The following is an 18,414-nucleotide window of genomic DNA, read 5'->3' as shown; positions in this document are numbered from 1 at the left end:
TCACATTGCTGAAACGTCCTCTGTGATGTAGTGATATTAAAACAGGAACATTCACCATACCTGAAGACTTCTCCTCTTCCTGCATGTCCTACCCAGCTCTCTCCCTCCAGAGAAACTGAACAGAGTATATCAAGATGTAAGAGCGTATCTGACAGAGTCAACCTCCTGCTGTGAGGTGCATGTGTGGAAGGAAGTTCCTGAAAATATCAGAGTGTCCTGAAATGCTCAGCAGAATGTCATGTGTTAAAAAGGGCATGTGTTTAAGTCTGCAGGTGTCCCCTCCACTAGTGATGTGATACAAACAAGGTTCAAAGGCCGAGTGCTGCTTTTATTGAGACTTCATCCACGTCCAACATCCAAAAGTCTGATTTCTATCAGCAGTCCCTTAAAGGGCAACATAAGAATAAGACAAACCGACCTGTGAAGGGTTAATCTTGTTGTCTGAACTTATAATAACATGGTTTTCTCAAGCTTATGTGGCAGAACTATATCAAAGGAATGCAAAATTACAAATTAGAAATCAAAGGGATATTCAAAGTGAGTCCCACTGCTGCACCTAACATGAGGAAACTCTTCATACCCTTACTACACAAGCTTAAATTAATTTTCTTTTCAGGTTAAGTCAGGACAAGAGAGTTTGTAGAACACAAGATCTTCTAATGTAAGATTCATTTTGACCTGTCTGTCTTTAGGGAGCAGCTGTTGTGGGTGCTTTCCCTCTTTTTCTATTCTTCCAGTCCATCTTATTTTTAAATAGCAGGAGACAATGATATACAGGACTTCCAACACTTTTAAATACAATTCAAAAGACAATCCTGTGTGTGTTGCAGGTCCTGGTGAGATTCATGTACTCTCTCAGTAAAGGCTACAGGAGGATCACCTACCACAACTGGAGGCACGGATTCAACGTTGGTCAGACCATGTTCACCCTGCTGATGGTACGACAATAACAGCTTACTGTCTCCAACTAAATGTGACATAAACACCTTTACTTTCACTCTCTTCTTCCTCTACTCCTCCTCATTTCCCTTCATATTTCATCTCCCCTCTTCCTCTGCCTCCTTGTGTGTGTAAGTGAGAGAGATAATGAAGTGTATCTTTAAAAGAAATGTGAGTCAGTGCTGCTTGAACTGGTCATTAACAAGAAAACCAGTATGTCGTCGACCCTGCTGGGAAACAGGGTCAACGACTTGTGTCTGTGTTTGTGCACACCACTCGTATTTTTAAGGCGTGTGCACATCTGTGCTTTTGGTGTCTGCACTCAATAAATCATGAACGTAGATTCATCTGACCTTATGACCAAAATGCATCTCAGTTTGTTTGTGTGTGTGTGTGTGTGTGTGTGTTGTCAGACAGGGGATCTGAAGCGTTACTACACAGACCTGGAGTGTATGGCCATGGTGACCGCCGGCTTCTGCCACGACATCGACCACAGAGGAACCAACAACCTCTACCAGATGAAGTAAGAGCTGCAATCAGGTGGGAAGGGGGAGCAGAGGGTGATGTCAGCATGTCATTCAATCAACTGAAGGTGTTGGATTTAATGCAGACAGGTTGGAAACAGACATAGACGTGATCCCATTGGTCATCCACCTGTCAGTCAAATAAACCCCGCCCCCTAATCATGCATTCCTCCTAGCCTTTGTAGGATCAAACACTGGGTTGCATTTTATTCAGGGGGCTTGCAGAAAACTGCAGCACATGAGAGTAAGATCGTGAATTGGAGGCAAAAATACGAAGCAGGGAGAGAGAGATATGAATAAAAGAAATGTGGTTGCCCTCCTCTCTACCTGCCGCAGTGACCCAGTTTCTCTCTCTCATTTTGGAAATCATATGTTTGGTATTTCTTAGAGAGTTTAATTGACTCAAAGTGACAGCAGCCACTCCTCCCGTGTCCAGCCGAGCTGACCTCAGCTCTCGAGGTGAAGGTAACATCGCACACAGAGAACATCAATGAGCTGATATTGACCAGATACACCTCCAGCTGCTCTGCTCCACCTGCTGATTGATGAGCTAATGAGAGCCGCCATTAGCCGCAGACACAGCGGGCCAGGCCCACCCTGGGTTTAACATGCATGATTTATCACAGTGGAACCTCCCCGACATGCTGTGTGCGTGCGTGTGTGTGTGTGTGTGTGTGGGTTTCCAGGTCTGGTAATCCTCTGGCTAAACTTCACGGCTCCTCCATCTTGGAAAGACACCATCTGGAGTTTGGGAAGACACTGCTGAGAGATGAAGTATGCTACAGTTCTCTCTCTCTTTCTCTCTCTTTCACACACACAAATAAAACTGGAACCTGTCACACTCTTACCGAGCATCTCATCAATCATTTTTGTACCTGTTATGAAACGATAAAATAGATCCTAATTAAAAATGTAATTTTATATAATTGAATTTGTCTTTAGAGGTGATTTGTGTTCATTGTTCTCTCCTGCCTCAGTTATTTGGCGTCCTCTGGTACCTGTAGCTATTGAACAGTCTTCATCATCATTACCCTAAACAAGCATAAACATAATCATTTTAAATAAACATGAAAAAGTCCAAAACATGTGACACCTAATTTCTATTTCTCATTATAAATCATGTCCCTCAGAGTCCCTCAGAGTCCCTCAGAGTCCCCCACTATACTCCACTCTGTACTGTCTTAAGCCACCAAGTGTTACTGTCATTCTTTGATTGTTCTTATCATCTCTTGTGTTCCAGTCATTGAACATTTATCAGAACCTGAACCGCCGTCAGCACGACCTCGTCATCCACCTCATGGACATCGCCATCATCGCCACTGACCTGGCTCTCTACTTCAAGTCAGTAAAAACTTGATGTTTTTAATGCCGCATATAGTCATGGTGTTTCTAACATGATTCACACACTTGTTGATCTGAATCTAAAAATGGAGTTTAGCACTGGTGTTAGATTCTATGCAAGCGTTCTGCATTCACATGAGAAAAAAAATCTGTTTTAGTATTTTTAGCAATTGTCTGATTGTCTCTTGAGTCACCAAGTAGCCGGCTTGAATGCATTTCAGATGCATCGTTTATATCAATGAAGCATGTCATGTTTGCCCAGCTGATCCTGCAGAAATGCTGCAATGTGCAGCAGATCAGAAAAAGCCTTACGTCTAAACAACTGTAAAGTCCTAAGGTGCCTGTGCAAAATTGACAATACCATCTATGTTACTTAAAGACATGAGTATCTCCAAATGTCTGAAACCCAAAGTGAATAAAACTGGATTCAACTGAGCAACCGGGGCATGTTTACTACCTTGTGTGGCCTTGAGGTGCTGTTGAGATTGTACTGTAGCGGTATGTCGATTTTTTTTTTCTCATGTGAATGCAACAACCTTCTGTAGGATTCAGATTTTATTCAATCATAGTTTAAATGAAAGTTGGAACCCTGACTTCTCAAGGACAACGATTAAATGAATGACTAGGACGAACCACAGACTGTGTGCACGATCCAAGGACACAGGAGGCAGACAAAGTCATATTCTTTAAAGCAGGGGTTCCCAAAGTGTGGGTTGGGATGCTGGACGCGAAGGGGCGGTCATAAGATGTCTTACAGAGTTATTTTATTTAGGTAATCTAAAATTGCCTATTTTACCTATTATTGTAAGAAAAATCAACAAAAATAGTAATTACATTTAATCAAATTTTTCCTTATTTTTCAGCTTTTCTTTGTTGCAAGATGACTCCTAGGGTTAGGGTTAGTTAAGGGTTGAGGTATCTCACATGAAGTTATACAATACATACAGTTTTGACTTCTTAGAGTGGGCACAGAAAGTTCAGATAGAGAGACCTTCACTGATCTGTAAATTACAGTGACAGTTAGTATGCTTACATCAAGGGTTGGAGTCCAGCATTGACGTAAATTACGGTGACAGTTAGCATGCATATATCAACAGAGTTGAAGTCCACTACTGGATGTGAACCAGATGTTAAGAGAAATGTGTGTGCGTCGTGGACATCACTTAAACCTATATAAAGGACAGGTTTAATGGCCTTGGAGGAGAGAGACACAATCTGGCCGAGTCGTCTTCCCAAGCAGCAAGCAAGCTGTGACAACCAACCCCATAGTGTGTGACAACCATCCCCATAGTGTGTGACAACCATCCCCATAGTGTGTGACAATCAACCCCATAGTGTGTGACAACCAACCCCATAGTGTGTGACAACCATCCCCATAGTGTGTGACAACCAACCCCATAGTGTGTGACAACCATCCCCATAGTGTGTGACAACCAACCCCATAGTGTGTGACAACCAACCCCATAGTGTGACAACCAACCCCATAGTGTGTGACAACCAACCCCATAGTGTGTGACAACCATCCCCATAGTGTGTGACAACCATCCCCATAGTGTGTGACAACCAACCCCATAGTGTGTGACAACCAACCCCATAGTGTGACAACCAACCCCATAGTGTGTGACAACCAACCCCATAGTGTGTGACAACCAACCCCATAGTGTGACAACCATCCCCATAGTGTGTGACAACCAACCCCATAGTGTGTGACAACCATCCACATAGTGTGTGACAACCATCCCCATAGTGTGACAACCAACCCCATAGTGTGACAACCAACCCCATAGTGTGTGACAACCAACCCCATAGTGTGTGACAACCATCCCCATAGTGTGTGACAACCAACCCAATAGTGTGACAACCAACCCCATAGTGTGTGACAACCAACCCCATAGTGTGTGACAACCAACCCCATAGTGTGTGACAACCAACCCCATAGTGTGTGACAACCATCCCCATAGTGTGTGACAACCAACCCCCATAGTGTGTGACAACCATCCCCATAGTGTGTGACAACCAACCCCATAGTGTGACAACCAACCCCATAGTGTGTGACAACCAACCCCCATAGTGTGTGACAACCATCCCCATAGTGTGACAACCAACCCCATAGTGTGACAACCAACCCCCATAGTGTGTGACAACCAACCCCATAGTGTGTGACAACCAACCCCATAGTGTGTGACAACCAACCCCATAGTGTGTGACAACCATCCCCATAGTGTGTGACAACCAACCCCCATAGTGTGTGACAACCAACCCCATAGTGTGTGACAATCAACCCCATAGTGTGTGACAACCAACCCCATAGTGTGTGACAACCAACCCCATAGTGTGACAACCAACCCCATAGTGTGTGACAACCAACCCCATAGTGTGTGACAACCAACCCCATAGTGTGACAACCATCCCCATAGTGTGTGACAACCATCCCCATAGTGTGTGACAACCAACCCCATAGTGTGTGACAACCAACCCCATAGTGTGTGACAACCATCCCCATAGTGTGTGACAACCAACCCCATAGTGTGTGACAACCAACCCCATAGTGTGTGACAACCAACCCCATAGTGTGTGACAACCATCCCCATAGTGTGTGACAACCAACCCCCATAGTGTGTGACAACCAACCCCATAGTGTGTGACAACCATCCCCATAGTGTGTGACAACCAACCCATAGTGTGTGACAACCAACCCCATAGTGTGACAACCAACCCCATAGTGTGTGACAACCATCCCCATAGTGTGACAACCAACCCCATAGTGTGTGACAATCAACCCCATAGTGTGTGACAACCATCCCCATAGTGTGTGACAACCATCCCCATAGTGTGTGACAACCAACCCCATAGTGTGACAACCATCCCCATAGTGTGTGACAACCAACCCCATAGTGTGTGACAACCATCCCCATAGTGTGACAACCAACCCCATAGTGTGTGACAACCAACCCCATAGTGTGTGACAACCAACCCCATAGTGTGTGACAACCAACCCCATAGTGTGTGACAACCAACCCCATAGTGTGACAACCATCCCCATAGTGTGTGACAATCAACCCCATAGTGTGTGACAACCAACCCCATAGTGTGTGACAATCAACCCCATAGTGTGACAATCAACCCCATAGTGTGTGACAACCAACCCCATAGTGTGTGACAACCAACCCCATAGTGTGACAACCAACCCCATAGTGTGTGACAACCAACCCCATAGTGTGTGACAACCAACCCCATAGTGTGACAACCATCCCCATAGTGTGTGACAACCATCCCCATAGTGTGTGACAACCAACCCCATAGTGTGTGACAACCAACCCCATAGTGTGTGACAACCATCCCCATAGTGTGTGACAACCAACCCCATAGTGTGACAACCAACCCCATAGTGTGTGACAACCAACCCCATAGTGTGACAACCAACCCCATAGTGTGTGACAACCATCCCCATAGTGTGTGACAACCATCCCCATAGTGTGTGACAACCATCCCCATAGTGTGTGACAACCATCCCCATAGTGTGTGACAACCAACCCCATAGTGTGTGACAACCAACCCTGTGATGGGGTTGGTTGTCACAATGTGTCAGAGTGTCTTTAATAGTTAATTGCCTCTTTGTTACGATGAGGGAGGAATACACATTTCAAGCCAACACCTTAAGCTTCAATTTAATGGAGGAATGACTATTGAAAGATGAGCAATCATCAAAACTCTAAAAAGTGTGACAAACAACCCCGTTCTCCCCTACTGAAGAATCTACCTACCTACCCACCATCCCACATGTGTGCTTTAACATCACATAATAACAGGCAAGTTATTGTGTTTCTATGTGCTCTAAGCATGACTAAACAAAATAAGGAGTCTGTTTGGTAACCCGCCTACATCCCAAAACACCACAAGATCCTGGACTTGGTTTTGTTTGAGTTTTCTGAATCACCCTCTCCAAAGATTTTGACTGAACAGATACAACATGAAGTGGAGGATGTGCAGGATACTGTAACACTATTCCTATTAAAGAATATGAAAGTCAGATGAAACCTAAGTACCTGTACTCTGTCCACAGGAAGAGGACGATGTTCCAGAAAATCGTAGACCAGTCCAAAACCTACGAGAACTGGAACGACTGGACCAAATACATGATGCTGGAGACCACGCGCAAAGAGATCGTCATGTAAGCACAGACACAGGAAGCCAAGGATCCATCTGACATGCAGACGTACTGAACCCTGAACTCTGTCATGTGTTCTGTTTCCAGGGCCATGATGATGACTGCGTGCGACCTGTCTGCAATCGCCAAACCGTGGGAGATCCAGAGCAAGGTACACACCTGTGTGGTCTTGGTACAGCAGGGTCCTTTCACACCTCACAGCGGTGCTTGGGAAATGGCTCTCCAGCTGTTCGCCATAATAAGAGACACACTCTCTGTGTGAGAGGGGAACCGGTGATAAAGTAGACTGTGAAAGACATTTTGTCATCACTGCCATTCCTCTCAGCGGCGTTCAGCAGTGATTCCTGACGCCCTCATGCATCAAAAGCTACTTGGTGCTTTTCATTCCCCCTCATCACCGCCTGGCAGGCTCAAGTGTGTTATTTCTCTAAAGCATGTAATAGACACATCGCCATAAAGCCTGCACATACGGGCATATCAATACAAACAGAATGCATTTCTAGCTGTTAGAGAGCGGCTGCTGGAGGTCATTCCTTACCTTTATTTGTCTGCGATTGACTGGAAACATATACTCCGCTCCTTCCTTTCCACAAGACTCGTAGCATCCAATCAAACCCATACCATAGTAAAACCAGTAATGTTAATTTAAAGCACAGCCGGTTCAGTCCTGGTGACGCATTGAATGCTAAATGTCTACGTACAGGGACCGCCTCACAGTGAGGACTGGCTGGATGAATCCTAAGATTGGGAGACAATGAACACGAGGAGTTCCTCCTGTTTCAGTGCATTTTAGTGGATCATTTTATCTCTATGGGGCTCTAAAAAAAGAGTTGAACAGGATGATTAAGAATAAAAGCTCCCGGTGGAATCGGTCCTGCCCTTAATCAGTCTGTAACAAGGAGTCACGAGTAAACACAGCAGAGTTTAAAGGCTCATGAGCTAAACGTGTGAGAACTACGTTTCTTCAGATGTTGATACATGATTTATGATCTGTCTTTATGATTTAACTTTTGAATCATATAAAGCATGTGTAGAGGAATTAACTGGAGAAATATTGCAGAACTTTAACATCAGAATGTAAAGTAGTCTTAGTTCTCATGTCTTCAATAAATAAAGCAGAGGAATGATGAGGATACTGATGGACTACTATCAAAGTTTCAATAGATATTTTACTGATTAGTCACCTTAGACGGATCTGTCACTCATGTTTCTTTTTCTACGTGACTTTTTAATTTAATTTAATTTAATTTAAAACTTGAAAGGGCTGCACAGCGGTCACAGCTTGAAGGTTCCTGGTTCGAATCCCCGGCCGGGTAGGTGCATGCGTGGGTTCTCTCCAGGTACTCTGGCTTCCTCCCACAGTCCAAAAACGTGCTCACCAGGTTGATTGATCACTCTAAATTGCCCGTAGGTGTGAGTGTTGGTGGGAATGGTTTCTCTGTGTTAGCCCTGTGATAGGTTGGCGACCTGTCCAGGGTGTACCCTGCCTTCCGCCCAAAGCCAGCTTGGATAATCTCCAGCCCCCCGTGACCCCTAACGGGATAAGCAGTCAAGATAATGGATGGATGGAATTAAAACTTGATAGGAGGGTGTAGCATAATCCAGCAAGGTGGCGGTAATGCACCAAGAAGCTGCTTGCAACCGCCATTAACCCTCCTGCTATGTTGCGGGTCAAATTGACCCATTTCAAAGTTAAAAAAAATAAAATCTTAAAAGTATTTTTTCGCTATGAAACCTTTTGGTCTTGGCTTAATTAGTGTGAACAACATATGAGTTGAAAATGGTTCATTTCACACATTTAGATACTGTTCGTGGGTCAATTTGACCCGGCAGTCAAAGTGGATGCTAAAAGGGGTCAGAAGTGTCAAATAATGAATGTTTCTTTGCAACTGTGTGACACAGTTCACCCCAATCACTTTCCAATGTACATAAAAAAAGTAAAAAATGAGTGAGTTATCCTCATTGAACCATGATCTGTGAGAATTAAAGGACACCAATGCACTAAATATGGATGTAAATGGTTTGTAATGGAGTTTATAATGAGATATAAAAAATGTGAATTGAGTTTTTTTGGGATTCTGACACTTTTGAATCATTAAATATTCCCCGGGTCAAGTTGACCCAGGAACATTATTGCTGTCCCTAGGAAACAAACATAACAGGAGAGTTAAAAGATAGTAGAAGAAGAAGGAAGTAGAAAACAAGCACAGATGACAGATGGCATCTTGTAAAGCAGGCATGTCCAAAGTACGGCCCGGGGGCCAATTGCGGCCCAAGGTCCATTTATCCATGGCCCCAACCTTCCATCTTAAATGAATCACCTTCTGAATTATCTGTACATTTGCAGTTTCTTTCAAGCGCACAAATAAAACAAAAGTCAATCCATAACCGTCTCAAAAAGCTTCATATGGACTACCTGTCTAAAAGCTGAAGCTCTGGGAATTCTGAAAGATGGCAATAAAGAAGAAACACAAGAACTCTTAAAGCTGACAGGTTTTCAAATGTATATTTTTATCATGATGTGAAAATGTTCTTGATGAACACTAAAAGTTCAGAAGACCCAAAAGGACACAAGACAACATCAAAATTATGAAATTGTGCAGAAAAGGCAAAATTTGGTGCAAAAAAAAAATGTTCAGAACTCGAGACAATAATTATTTAGTTCTTAAAATGTTGTCTGCTGGTCAGAAAAGTCTTAAAAACAACATGACGAAGAAGTGAGATGAAATCCAGATCGTGATTCTGCCATAGGAAGATAATGAGACAATATTTTTCCCACATTGCCCGACCCTAATGAAAAACATTTATCTCCAGAAGAAGATAAAGTTTGTTAATTTTTACATGGCTTGTGGAGAACTGAGGACTACCTAGGTACCTTTTTTATTGAGAGAAAATGTAAAATAATTGTTATTAAATATTTCATATATAACTTTTATGATTCCTAAGTCTCAGTAGGAGCCACTGGCCCTGAGGTATTCTGACAACATCATATCTGGCCCTTTTTGAAAAAAGTTTGGACACCCCTGCTGTAAAGGTTTGGAATACTTCGATCTGAAAACGGAGGTCAAGTTGTGTGTAGGGTGTCTGGTTAAACTGGAATATAACCACTTGCTTGGAGTAATGTGGAACCAGCTCAGCATGTGGATGTTAACCTGCAGGTAGGACTTGGTGTCCGCCACACTCTGCAAACCAATCTGACTGCAGCCTCTGTGATCTTGTGTTTAGCTGCAAACCAATAGACTTATATATACGTACATGTTTGATGACACAGTTGCTTCGTGTTCTTTCTCTACTTAAAAAAGAATCTAGACCACGTCAGAACCGCTCTCTTACTCCTCCTGCATTGCACAACTGTTGCCAATTAGGATATCCCACTTTTTATTTTTGGTGCATCCTTTAGCTCTCGTTAGATTTCACCTTTATGTGCACCTGGTGAGTCAGCTCGACATCCCACACACTCTGTCAGATTATCTCCTGCATAGGCCTCCCTCCTGCGAATTGTGCTCTAAAAGTAGTTTGATGACTAACTCGTCCTCTTAGAGGTGAATTCCAGCCTGAGTACCATCAAGAACGTATCGCTGCTGACATATAGAACATTACCAACTCCAGTTTGGAAGATTATTATGTTCAGAGATGCATGGATCACTGTCAGCGTTGAATGAGTCTCTTCTGCAGCTCTTCTTTGTGATTTAAGTGGATAAGAAGGTTGATATCCTGCAGAAACATGACCTGACGTAGAGGTAAATACACCCTGATCTTTAAGGATAATACACAGCTCTTATTTCAGATGCTGTGAAAGAAACAATCGCTCCCGCTGCTTCGCTCTTGATGAGATATTTCGCTGACATTTTTATGACGCATTTTCATTTTTTACTCCGTTTTGCTTCCCACACACTCAGAATATCTGTTCTCCAGGCTGCTGCAGCCTCGTGGCAATTGTTCCCCCCCCTAAAACAGGCTGGATGACTAACTCTGTCTAAAATGAGGTTTCTACCCTGAATGTAGAATTCACATATTATTCATCACATCTCACGTTGCTCCATTTTAGGTCTGTGAGAGCTGACAAAACAGGCTTTCATTTCATCAAGAGCACAAAGCCTTGAACTGCCTTGTGATCTGCGAATAAGACTCTCATTTATGGGATATTGGGAAAGCTTTATTGGAGGATTTAAACAACATGTGAGGGGAGATTTAACGTTTGATAAAATGCCACTCAAATCAGCTCCATGGAGATTGTGTTTTTTGTCTTAGTGGACGTTTCCAGCTGAGGGGAATATGCCTTTTGGAGATAAAGAAAGTTTAAGTTTGCATCAGGATGACACTTTTAGATACTTATTCTGGTCTCATCGAGCTCTGAAGATATTTTAGTATCAAATGGTTTATTGATCAGCCTCTTGGATGTTGTTGCTCTCCAGTACAGACCTGATATACCGTCAATCATATCGAATCGATTATCTGAAATAGCCGGACCGATATTTGAATGTGAGCCAAATCTCTTTTTGGGATTGATCATGAACATGTTAGCTGGTTGTCTGCGATCTGTCTGCAGTAAAAACAGCTGTCATGTTGTCTTAAACTTTGAGAACCAGAATTAGAAAAGCTTTAATTATCCTGGAAGGAAATTTGGTTTCAGCTACTCTGATATCAATTTAAGATAAAGGAACAGGAATAGAATAAGAAATATAAATAAGAACACAATTTAGTACAAAAGCATGTTATTGAAAAGTAATGACTTTGCAAAGAGTATTGCACAGTTGGCATTAATTGGCACAAGCTTTTGTACATGCAAATTGCAGCACCACTGAACTGGACTGCACCACACTGACATATAACTTTCACTCTCTCACCCTTTAGGTGGCGCTGTCTGTGGCCGCAGAGTTCTGGGAGCAGGGAGACCTGGAGAGGACAGTCCTGGAGCAACAACCCATCGTAAGAACAGAGTGATGCTAAAAACAAAGTTTCTTCAAAGGGATGGACTGATGTGGCCTCCTGTGGGACCTTTTATAACTGACCTTTGACCTTAAAAATGAATGATTTCCCCTTTAACAATCAGTGAAGCATAAGAGTTTTTGATAAATGGTATATTGTTGCAGAACTAGTCTTTAGTGTTATAAATCTGCCACGCAAATAAAGGCAGATGTTTGATAAGATTACCTCTTATTTTATTTTGTGATTTCCAGAGACATTAACTTGCAACCTCAGAGCAATCTGCAAATATGACTAATTCTAAAAAGCTTAGTTTCTGATTCCTGAGGGCCTTTATCAGAAGATGCATGCCAAAAGGGCTTAGATTTATGGCTGATTTATAGCTCCTGTACCTATGCAGAGGACTACGCACGTAGCTGACGTACACCTCCTCCAAAATGTAACTACCTGTAAAACTGACGCGGACCACAAGCCCTGTGATTGGTCTGCTTGGTCCTCACTTCTGGGATCCCCGCTCATCAGCCATGTATATCACCTCCTCCTCTCTATTCTTCATGTAATCATATCTGTATGATAAACAGCAACATGTATCAAGTATGTGGTGCTCATGTCCGCATCAGCCCCTGCTACGTAGGGGCGATGCAGAAGTATAAATCAGCCTTTACTAGAGGTGTGACTAGCAGTAGGCTGCAAGGCTAGGGAGCTAGCTCCAGTGTCTTTAAATGACACAACTTCTTGGTACATTGTGATTTAGTCAGTAGAAGTCACAGTTTGCCCTTTATATTTGTTGAACATGTTTTGATGGGCTTTCAAGAATCACTACAAATAAAGAACATGTACAGTCTTGCAGCAAACATTAAAGAAATATACAGACTATACAGAGGTAGAGAAATCTCAAGGATGCTCCTCCAGATTTTTACAGAGAAATCCCTTTCACTAATTAAGGTAGCTGTTCAGCTGCAAAACCATATGGATTTGTATTTTGTTTGTTCTTGGAGCTCTTTTTATTTCATAAGATTATTTGTATTTAATAATACAAATTTGCATACAAGGTGAATAAAACCTTGGGAGGGGATTTAAAATGTTCTAAGCTCCAAAAAGGACCCAGGTGTCTCCAGCTCTGCAGTTTCTCTCTGAACCAGTTTGTTCCAAGAAGTTAAAGTTTGAGCGGAGGAGAGGAGAGGAGAGGATTTGGTGGGTGGACAGGAATGATGGGAAATAAGGCAGGACAAGCCTCTCCTTAGGGCTTCAATTTAGGATGGAGAGCAGGAAGGACACGATGAGAGAGAGAGAGAGAGAGGGAGAACAAGAGAGATCCGCAGCAGGAAGACAAAATGAAAAGACAGATTTAGTTCCCCGTGGCGGCCGTGTGGAGCGATGTTCAGGCCATTATGTGGAGCACTGATACAGAAAGAGCGGGCACTGTGGCCCTAACCTAGCAGAGCGTACCCTCCCCTGGCTCCCTCTCTCCCCCCCCCCCCATCCTGCCTCTGTGTCCCCTCTCCCCTCACTCCGTTTCGTTCCCTCCTGTCCTTGAGACACTTGAAGTGTGAGAAGCACCGTCCCACACTCTCTCACCTCGCTCTGCTCTGAATTTAATAGCATCTGTGTCAGCAGGGAGAACTTTTCATTTTGATCAGTTTGTATTTTCCCAGCAGTCAATTCTGTGAGTCACTGTGGTCTGACAAGGAAAAAAAAAAAAGACTTAGCAGAGGTTGCAACACTTGAACAGTTTTCATCAGGAAATGTAGGTGGACAATTTTGCCAGCAATTATAGCCACCGTCAACTTTCTCACACAGCTCTGACGGGTTTCACAGTCCTCTGTGCTGCCAGGTACACAATGTACCATGAGCACATGTTCTTAAGATGTGAATCTAATGTAACAACACATGTTTACACACACTTAAGGTCCTCACATGTGTTAAAGGTGACATATCATGAGAAACTGACTTTTTAATGGTTCTCTACATGAAATATGTGTCCCTGGCATGTCTACAAACCCCCTGAGGATGAAAAAAATCCATTCTGCCCCTGTTCTGATTTCTACATCTTTCTGGAAATGTGTGTGAAACGAGACGTTTCAGACTTCAGTGTTTTTGTTACGTAACAACAATATCCGGTCTGTCACGGAGTCAGAGCTTGGAGCTTGTTCAGCCCATAGACTGTTTTTCATTCCCTGCACAAATGTGTGCTAACAAGGAGCTTAGGAGGGAGGCATGCTAGTTGTAGGCTGTCTCAATAAACACAAAGGTCGGTTTTACTCCCCACGTCTGCAGATTTGAAGATCTAGTGGATGATTTTTATGTATCATGGATAAGTGCTAGCGCTAGTTAGCATAGCTACATAGCTACATATCGTAGCTGTAGCTTCGTACCAAGACACACGTCGACATACTGATAAATAAAACAACAAGAAACACTAAATCTATGACCAATCGTTCAGAAAGGTCCTGCTACAGGCGCCTCTCCGTCAGGATCAGATTCTGGATCAGATTCAGAGGGTTGAAGTAACGTGATCTCTGAGCAGCCGTGTATATTCAGCCAACATGTAAACATTAGATCAACGTGCTGGAGAGCCGAGGCACGTCCACTTCCTGAGGGGGCGTGGTCAGAGAGAAAACAGAGTGTTCTGAGGAGGACTGAAGAAGAGGGTTTTTCAGGCAGACCAAAATCTGATTTCAAAGTGTTTTTTTGAGCATAAACTTTAAAGACTTGTTTTGGGGACCTCTTAGACCAATATATATTGATGAAAAAAGCATGATATGTCACCTTTAAGAAACTGTACACAGGGACCGCTTAACAAGCATACAGAGTTTAATTCTTATTATCTGCACTATCACACCAAAGAATATCATGCTCTGTGCAAAGAGGGCTCTGTCTCATGCTTTTGAGAGACTTCTTATTCCAAGTTCAAACTGGATTCTTTAAACATATTTATTTTCTCTCAGTACAAACAGTTTGAAAGGGCAGTTTCTCAGTGAGTGAGCACACAGTGTCTTGGAATAGTTCTGTAGCACAGACTGCACAAAAAAGGAGAAAGAGGCGTCGTGGCATGACTCGTATTGAGTTCTTGGGTTTTGTACGATCTTGTTTTTTTGGACCTAGAAGTGTTTATTTCTATAAGATGGTAGACATGCATTGCTACCCCTCTGTCGTGGTTGACAGGTGTTGCTAGTAGTGACTTGTCAATCATTGGCAGCCACACACGAAGCATTCTCTAATTTGTCGTTGAGTATACTCTAAATGGGAGCACAGTTTAGAGAATGGACACCAGGGTTTAGAAGAAGAAGTAAAGTGTTCACTAAATGAACAAATCAGGTGAAGAGCAGGGTCATTTCCTAAGTTCTGACTTTTTTGTTGACAGTTGGTTAAAATACAGAAGTCCAGAAATCTAATAGCCCCAAAAATACTCAGAGTAATCCAAAGTTTGGTGCAGAAGAGTTAATTGAGTTCATCCATGCAAGTCAGTCAATGAACCCAAGCTCCTTCCAAATGAACTGACTAAAAGCCAAAGAGCATCTCTTTTGATAATGCAAGTCATCCCTCCTAATTGTAATTAAATCGGTGGATCCTGTCACCCTGTTTTGGAAAAAAAAACATTTTTATTTATATCTGAGCAAGGGTGTCATCCTTAATCGAACACCTCAGCTCTACCTTCTAGAAAACTCCCAATATGTCAGTGACCTCACTCGCAGCTGCTTGCTTTAGCACATAATGCTATATGGATTATCATACAATTTAATCAATCAATCAATCTTTATTTATGTAGCACCAAATCCCAATCCTCAGACTCTTTCCAAACAGAGCAGGTCTAGACCGTACTCTATGTTCTATTATTAACAAAGACCCAACATCAAGACCGGATCAGATCCAGTCCCATCTTACAGACAGGACTCAGTCTGATCTCATCTTAATCCACCATGAGCAGAGCACTTTGCAGCATTTAGCAAGTTACAGTGGCAAGGACAAACTTCCTTTAACAGGCAGAAACCTCCAGCAGGACCAGACTCATGTTAGACACACATTGGCTGAGACCGTGTTGGAGAGAGGGATAGAGGGAGATGAAGAGAGAGAGATATGAACAATTGAACACAAAGCATAATATTCAACCTATTGTTTTGCTTGACCAGGTGAGTTTATGTGGATGTCTTTAACACTGTTCCCTCTCTCTCTTTCTCTCTCTCCTTCAGCCAATGATGGACAGAAACAAATCAGAAGACCTGCCGAAGCTGCAGTGTGGTTTCATTGACTTTGTTTGCTCTTTTGTGTACAAGGTAAGACATCACACACTCACACACACCATTACCTGCACCTGTTTATTGGTGTAATACAGACACATATGATGCATTAGTTTGATTCTCATCCGTGTTGACTCCACCTCTCCTCTGCTCCAGGAGTTCAGTCGCTTCCACGTGGAGATCACCCCCATGCTGGACCGCCTGCTGAACAACAGGAAGGAGTGGAACGCCCTGAAGGAGGTGCACGAGGCCAAAATGGCCGCACTTGAGGAGGCCAAGAAAGCAAAGGAGGAAGCTGCAGGAGCCAAACAAGGTAGGCACTGTGAGCACGCACAGAAAATGCCATCCCTGTGTCTGTTTCACGTGCGACGTAAATGCCTCTGAGCTCAAACCGTCCATGTGCCAGGTTCGAGGTAAATTTGGGTGTAAAATTTATGCTAAAGCTGCTGCTGGGTGAATTCAGATGTTGTAAACACTTCAAACACAGAAAGTTGTGCACACAGTTTTTTCCTTTTAAATCAGAGAAATAACTTCCTTTCTGTTTGTCTGTTTCCTCCTTCCCTTTCTTCTTCTTCTTTCCTCCTGCAGCGAGTGCAGCCCCGTCACAATCAAAGACGTGTGCTCTCTGCTAGAGATGCTGCAGCTGAATCGGCTCGTTGTGGTCCAGCTCTGGATTACCCTGATAGTTTACTTAGGAAACATCTACGCTGATCTTCTGTAGCTGCATCTAGTTTTATCTCTCTGATTGGTTTCTGTCCTGCTTTTCTTCTGCACTCTTTGTCCTTTGATAGTTATTCATGAGATTACTCTGGTTTAAAGGTATGTTGGGGAGTCTGTGTGAAACTCCAACACCTTACATTTGAGGATAACTTACAAAAACCATTAAAAGCTACTAAAAGCTGAAACATGGGAGACCAAAAGTAAGAAAAACTTGTTGGAAAATCTTCTTTTATTGGAAAGATCACAAAATATGACCAGTTTCTTAGTTTGTTGAAACCAGCATCTACCAAGAAAGGTTTGCAATACAACATTTTTAGCGAGTAAATATTTAAAAGCACTTTTAGGAGGGGTGTAATGATTAATCTACTGCCTCGATGTATCGATTTATATTCCTATGATCCGACTGCATCGATCTGTGCACTTCAAGTTGGCCTTTAGGATGACATATATCGATCTAACATCGTTTTAAAAGGTAATAAATCGATTGTATCCATACTAGGAAATAATGCATTAGATATAAGCACGGCAGACTTTATATGGATGTGTTTTTTTGCATTTTTTTTTTTTTTTTTTTAACTTTTTATTTGCTTTTTTCCCATATTAACAAACATAAAGCACAACAAATACACAAAACATACACAAACAAACATGAATATAGTAAGGGGCTCCTTCTCAATATCTATATTGTTGTTTTATGAAGTCTTTTCCACACAGCAGTTATCACCACCTGTCTTTTTATTCTGGTAATAAGTCCATTTATTCCAGCGTTGACCATGGGTCCGTGCTTTAGTCCGCAGGTAATGTGTCAGATTTTCCATGGAATGTATTTCTTCTACTATGGCCAACCACTGTGCTGGACTTGGAGGATCACTTTTTAACCAGTTCCTTGTAACAGGCAAGAATCAAGTTTTAAAAAAGGTAGATATCCTCTTTAGGGATCAAGTCATTAGGGATCATGCCCAGATACACAATCCGGGGGTCTCTGGGGATCTTGTAACACAGAATATCTTCACCTAATAACACTATCACAGAGGTTTTTTTGGGACTTTTAATGATAAAGACGTTAGATGTTACTCAATTCAAGCTGCCTGTCTGTGACTTGACGTCATCGCCATGCACCCGCAGACAACAAAACATACCATGGTGGACGGCAGAGGAGAAGCCGGCGGGCTAGAAATGATCAAGCCACCATTGCGGTCCAGCGTGTGGAAACACTTTGGCTTTTGCAAAGACGGAGATGTTCTAATTAAGTCGGTCACTGTTTGTAGGATATGTGAAGGTCAAGTAAAGAACCACAGCAACACGACAAATCTATCCAACCACCTACTGAGGCGCCATGGGATTTCACACAACGCCAACCGTCCAGGCGCCTCTTGCAGCGTTCATCAAGGTAGCATCAGCTCTGCAGAAGCCTCAGGCCTCGCCAGCATGTTTAGTCAGAGACTAGGACAAAACATCACAGCAACAATTGCCAAGTTTATCTGCACACTGGTTGAATTTTTAGCTAAAATGTCACTGAATTGTTTGGATTGTATCGTTCTAAATTAACCAATATCGT

At 42.7% G+C, this 18,414-nt stretch overlaps 1 protein-coding gene across 2 annotated transcripts in view; it reads left to right on the top strand.

Moving 5' to 3' along the window:
• Positions 1-17,377, top strand: part of pde6a (phosphodiesterase 6A, cGMP-specific, rod, alpha) — a 93,543-nt gene extending 76,166 nt beyond the window's left edge. For both annotated transcript variants that reach the window (XM_034690077.1, XM_034690075.1), the window contains exons 17-26: positions 831-938; positions 1,353-1,462; positions 2,150-2,237; positions 2,704-2,804; positions 6,868-6,975; positions 7,060-7,123; positions 11,827-11,901; positions 16,089-16,172; positions 16,293-16,449; positions 16,725-17,377. In XM_034690077.1, coding sequence (XP_034545968.1) covers positions 831-938; positions 1,353-1,462; positions 2,150-2,237; positions 2,704-2,804; positions 6,868-6,975; positions 7,060-7,123; positions 11,827-11,901; positions 16,089-16,172; positions 16,293-16,449; positions 16,725-16,768 — 939 coding nt within the window. In that variant the 3' untranslated portion in view covers positions 16,769-17,377. The remainder of the gene's footprint in view (positions 1-830; positions 939-1,352; positions 1,463-2,149; positions 2,238-2,703; positions 2,805-6,867; positions 6,976-7,059; positions 7,124-11,826; positions 11,902-16,088; positions 16,173-16,292; positions 16,450-16,724) is intronic.
• The last annotated feature ends 1,037 nt before the right edge of the window (positions 17,378-18,414 follow it).

This window comes from Notolabrus celidotus, chromosome 8, assembly GCF_009762535.1.
Source record: "Notolabrus celidotus isolate fNotCel1 chromosome 8, fNotCel1.pri, whole genome shotgun sequence".
NCBI lineage: Eukaryota > Metazoa > Chordata > Actinopteri > Labriformes > Labridae > Notolabrus > Notolabrus celidotus.
This window is presented reverse-complemented; position numbering and strand designations above follow the sequence as displayed.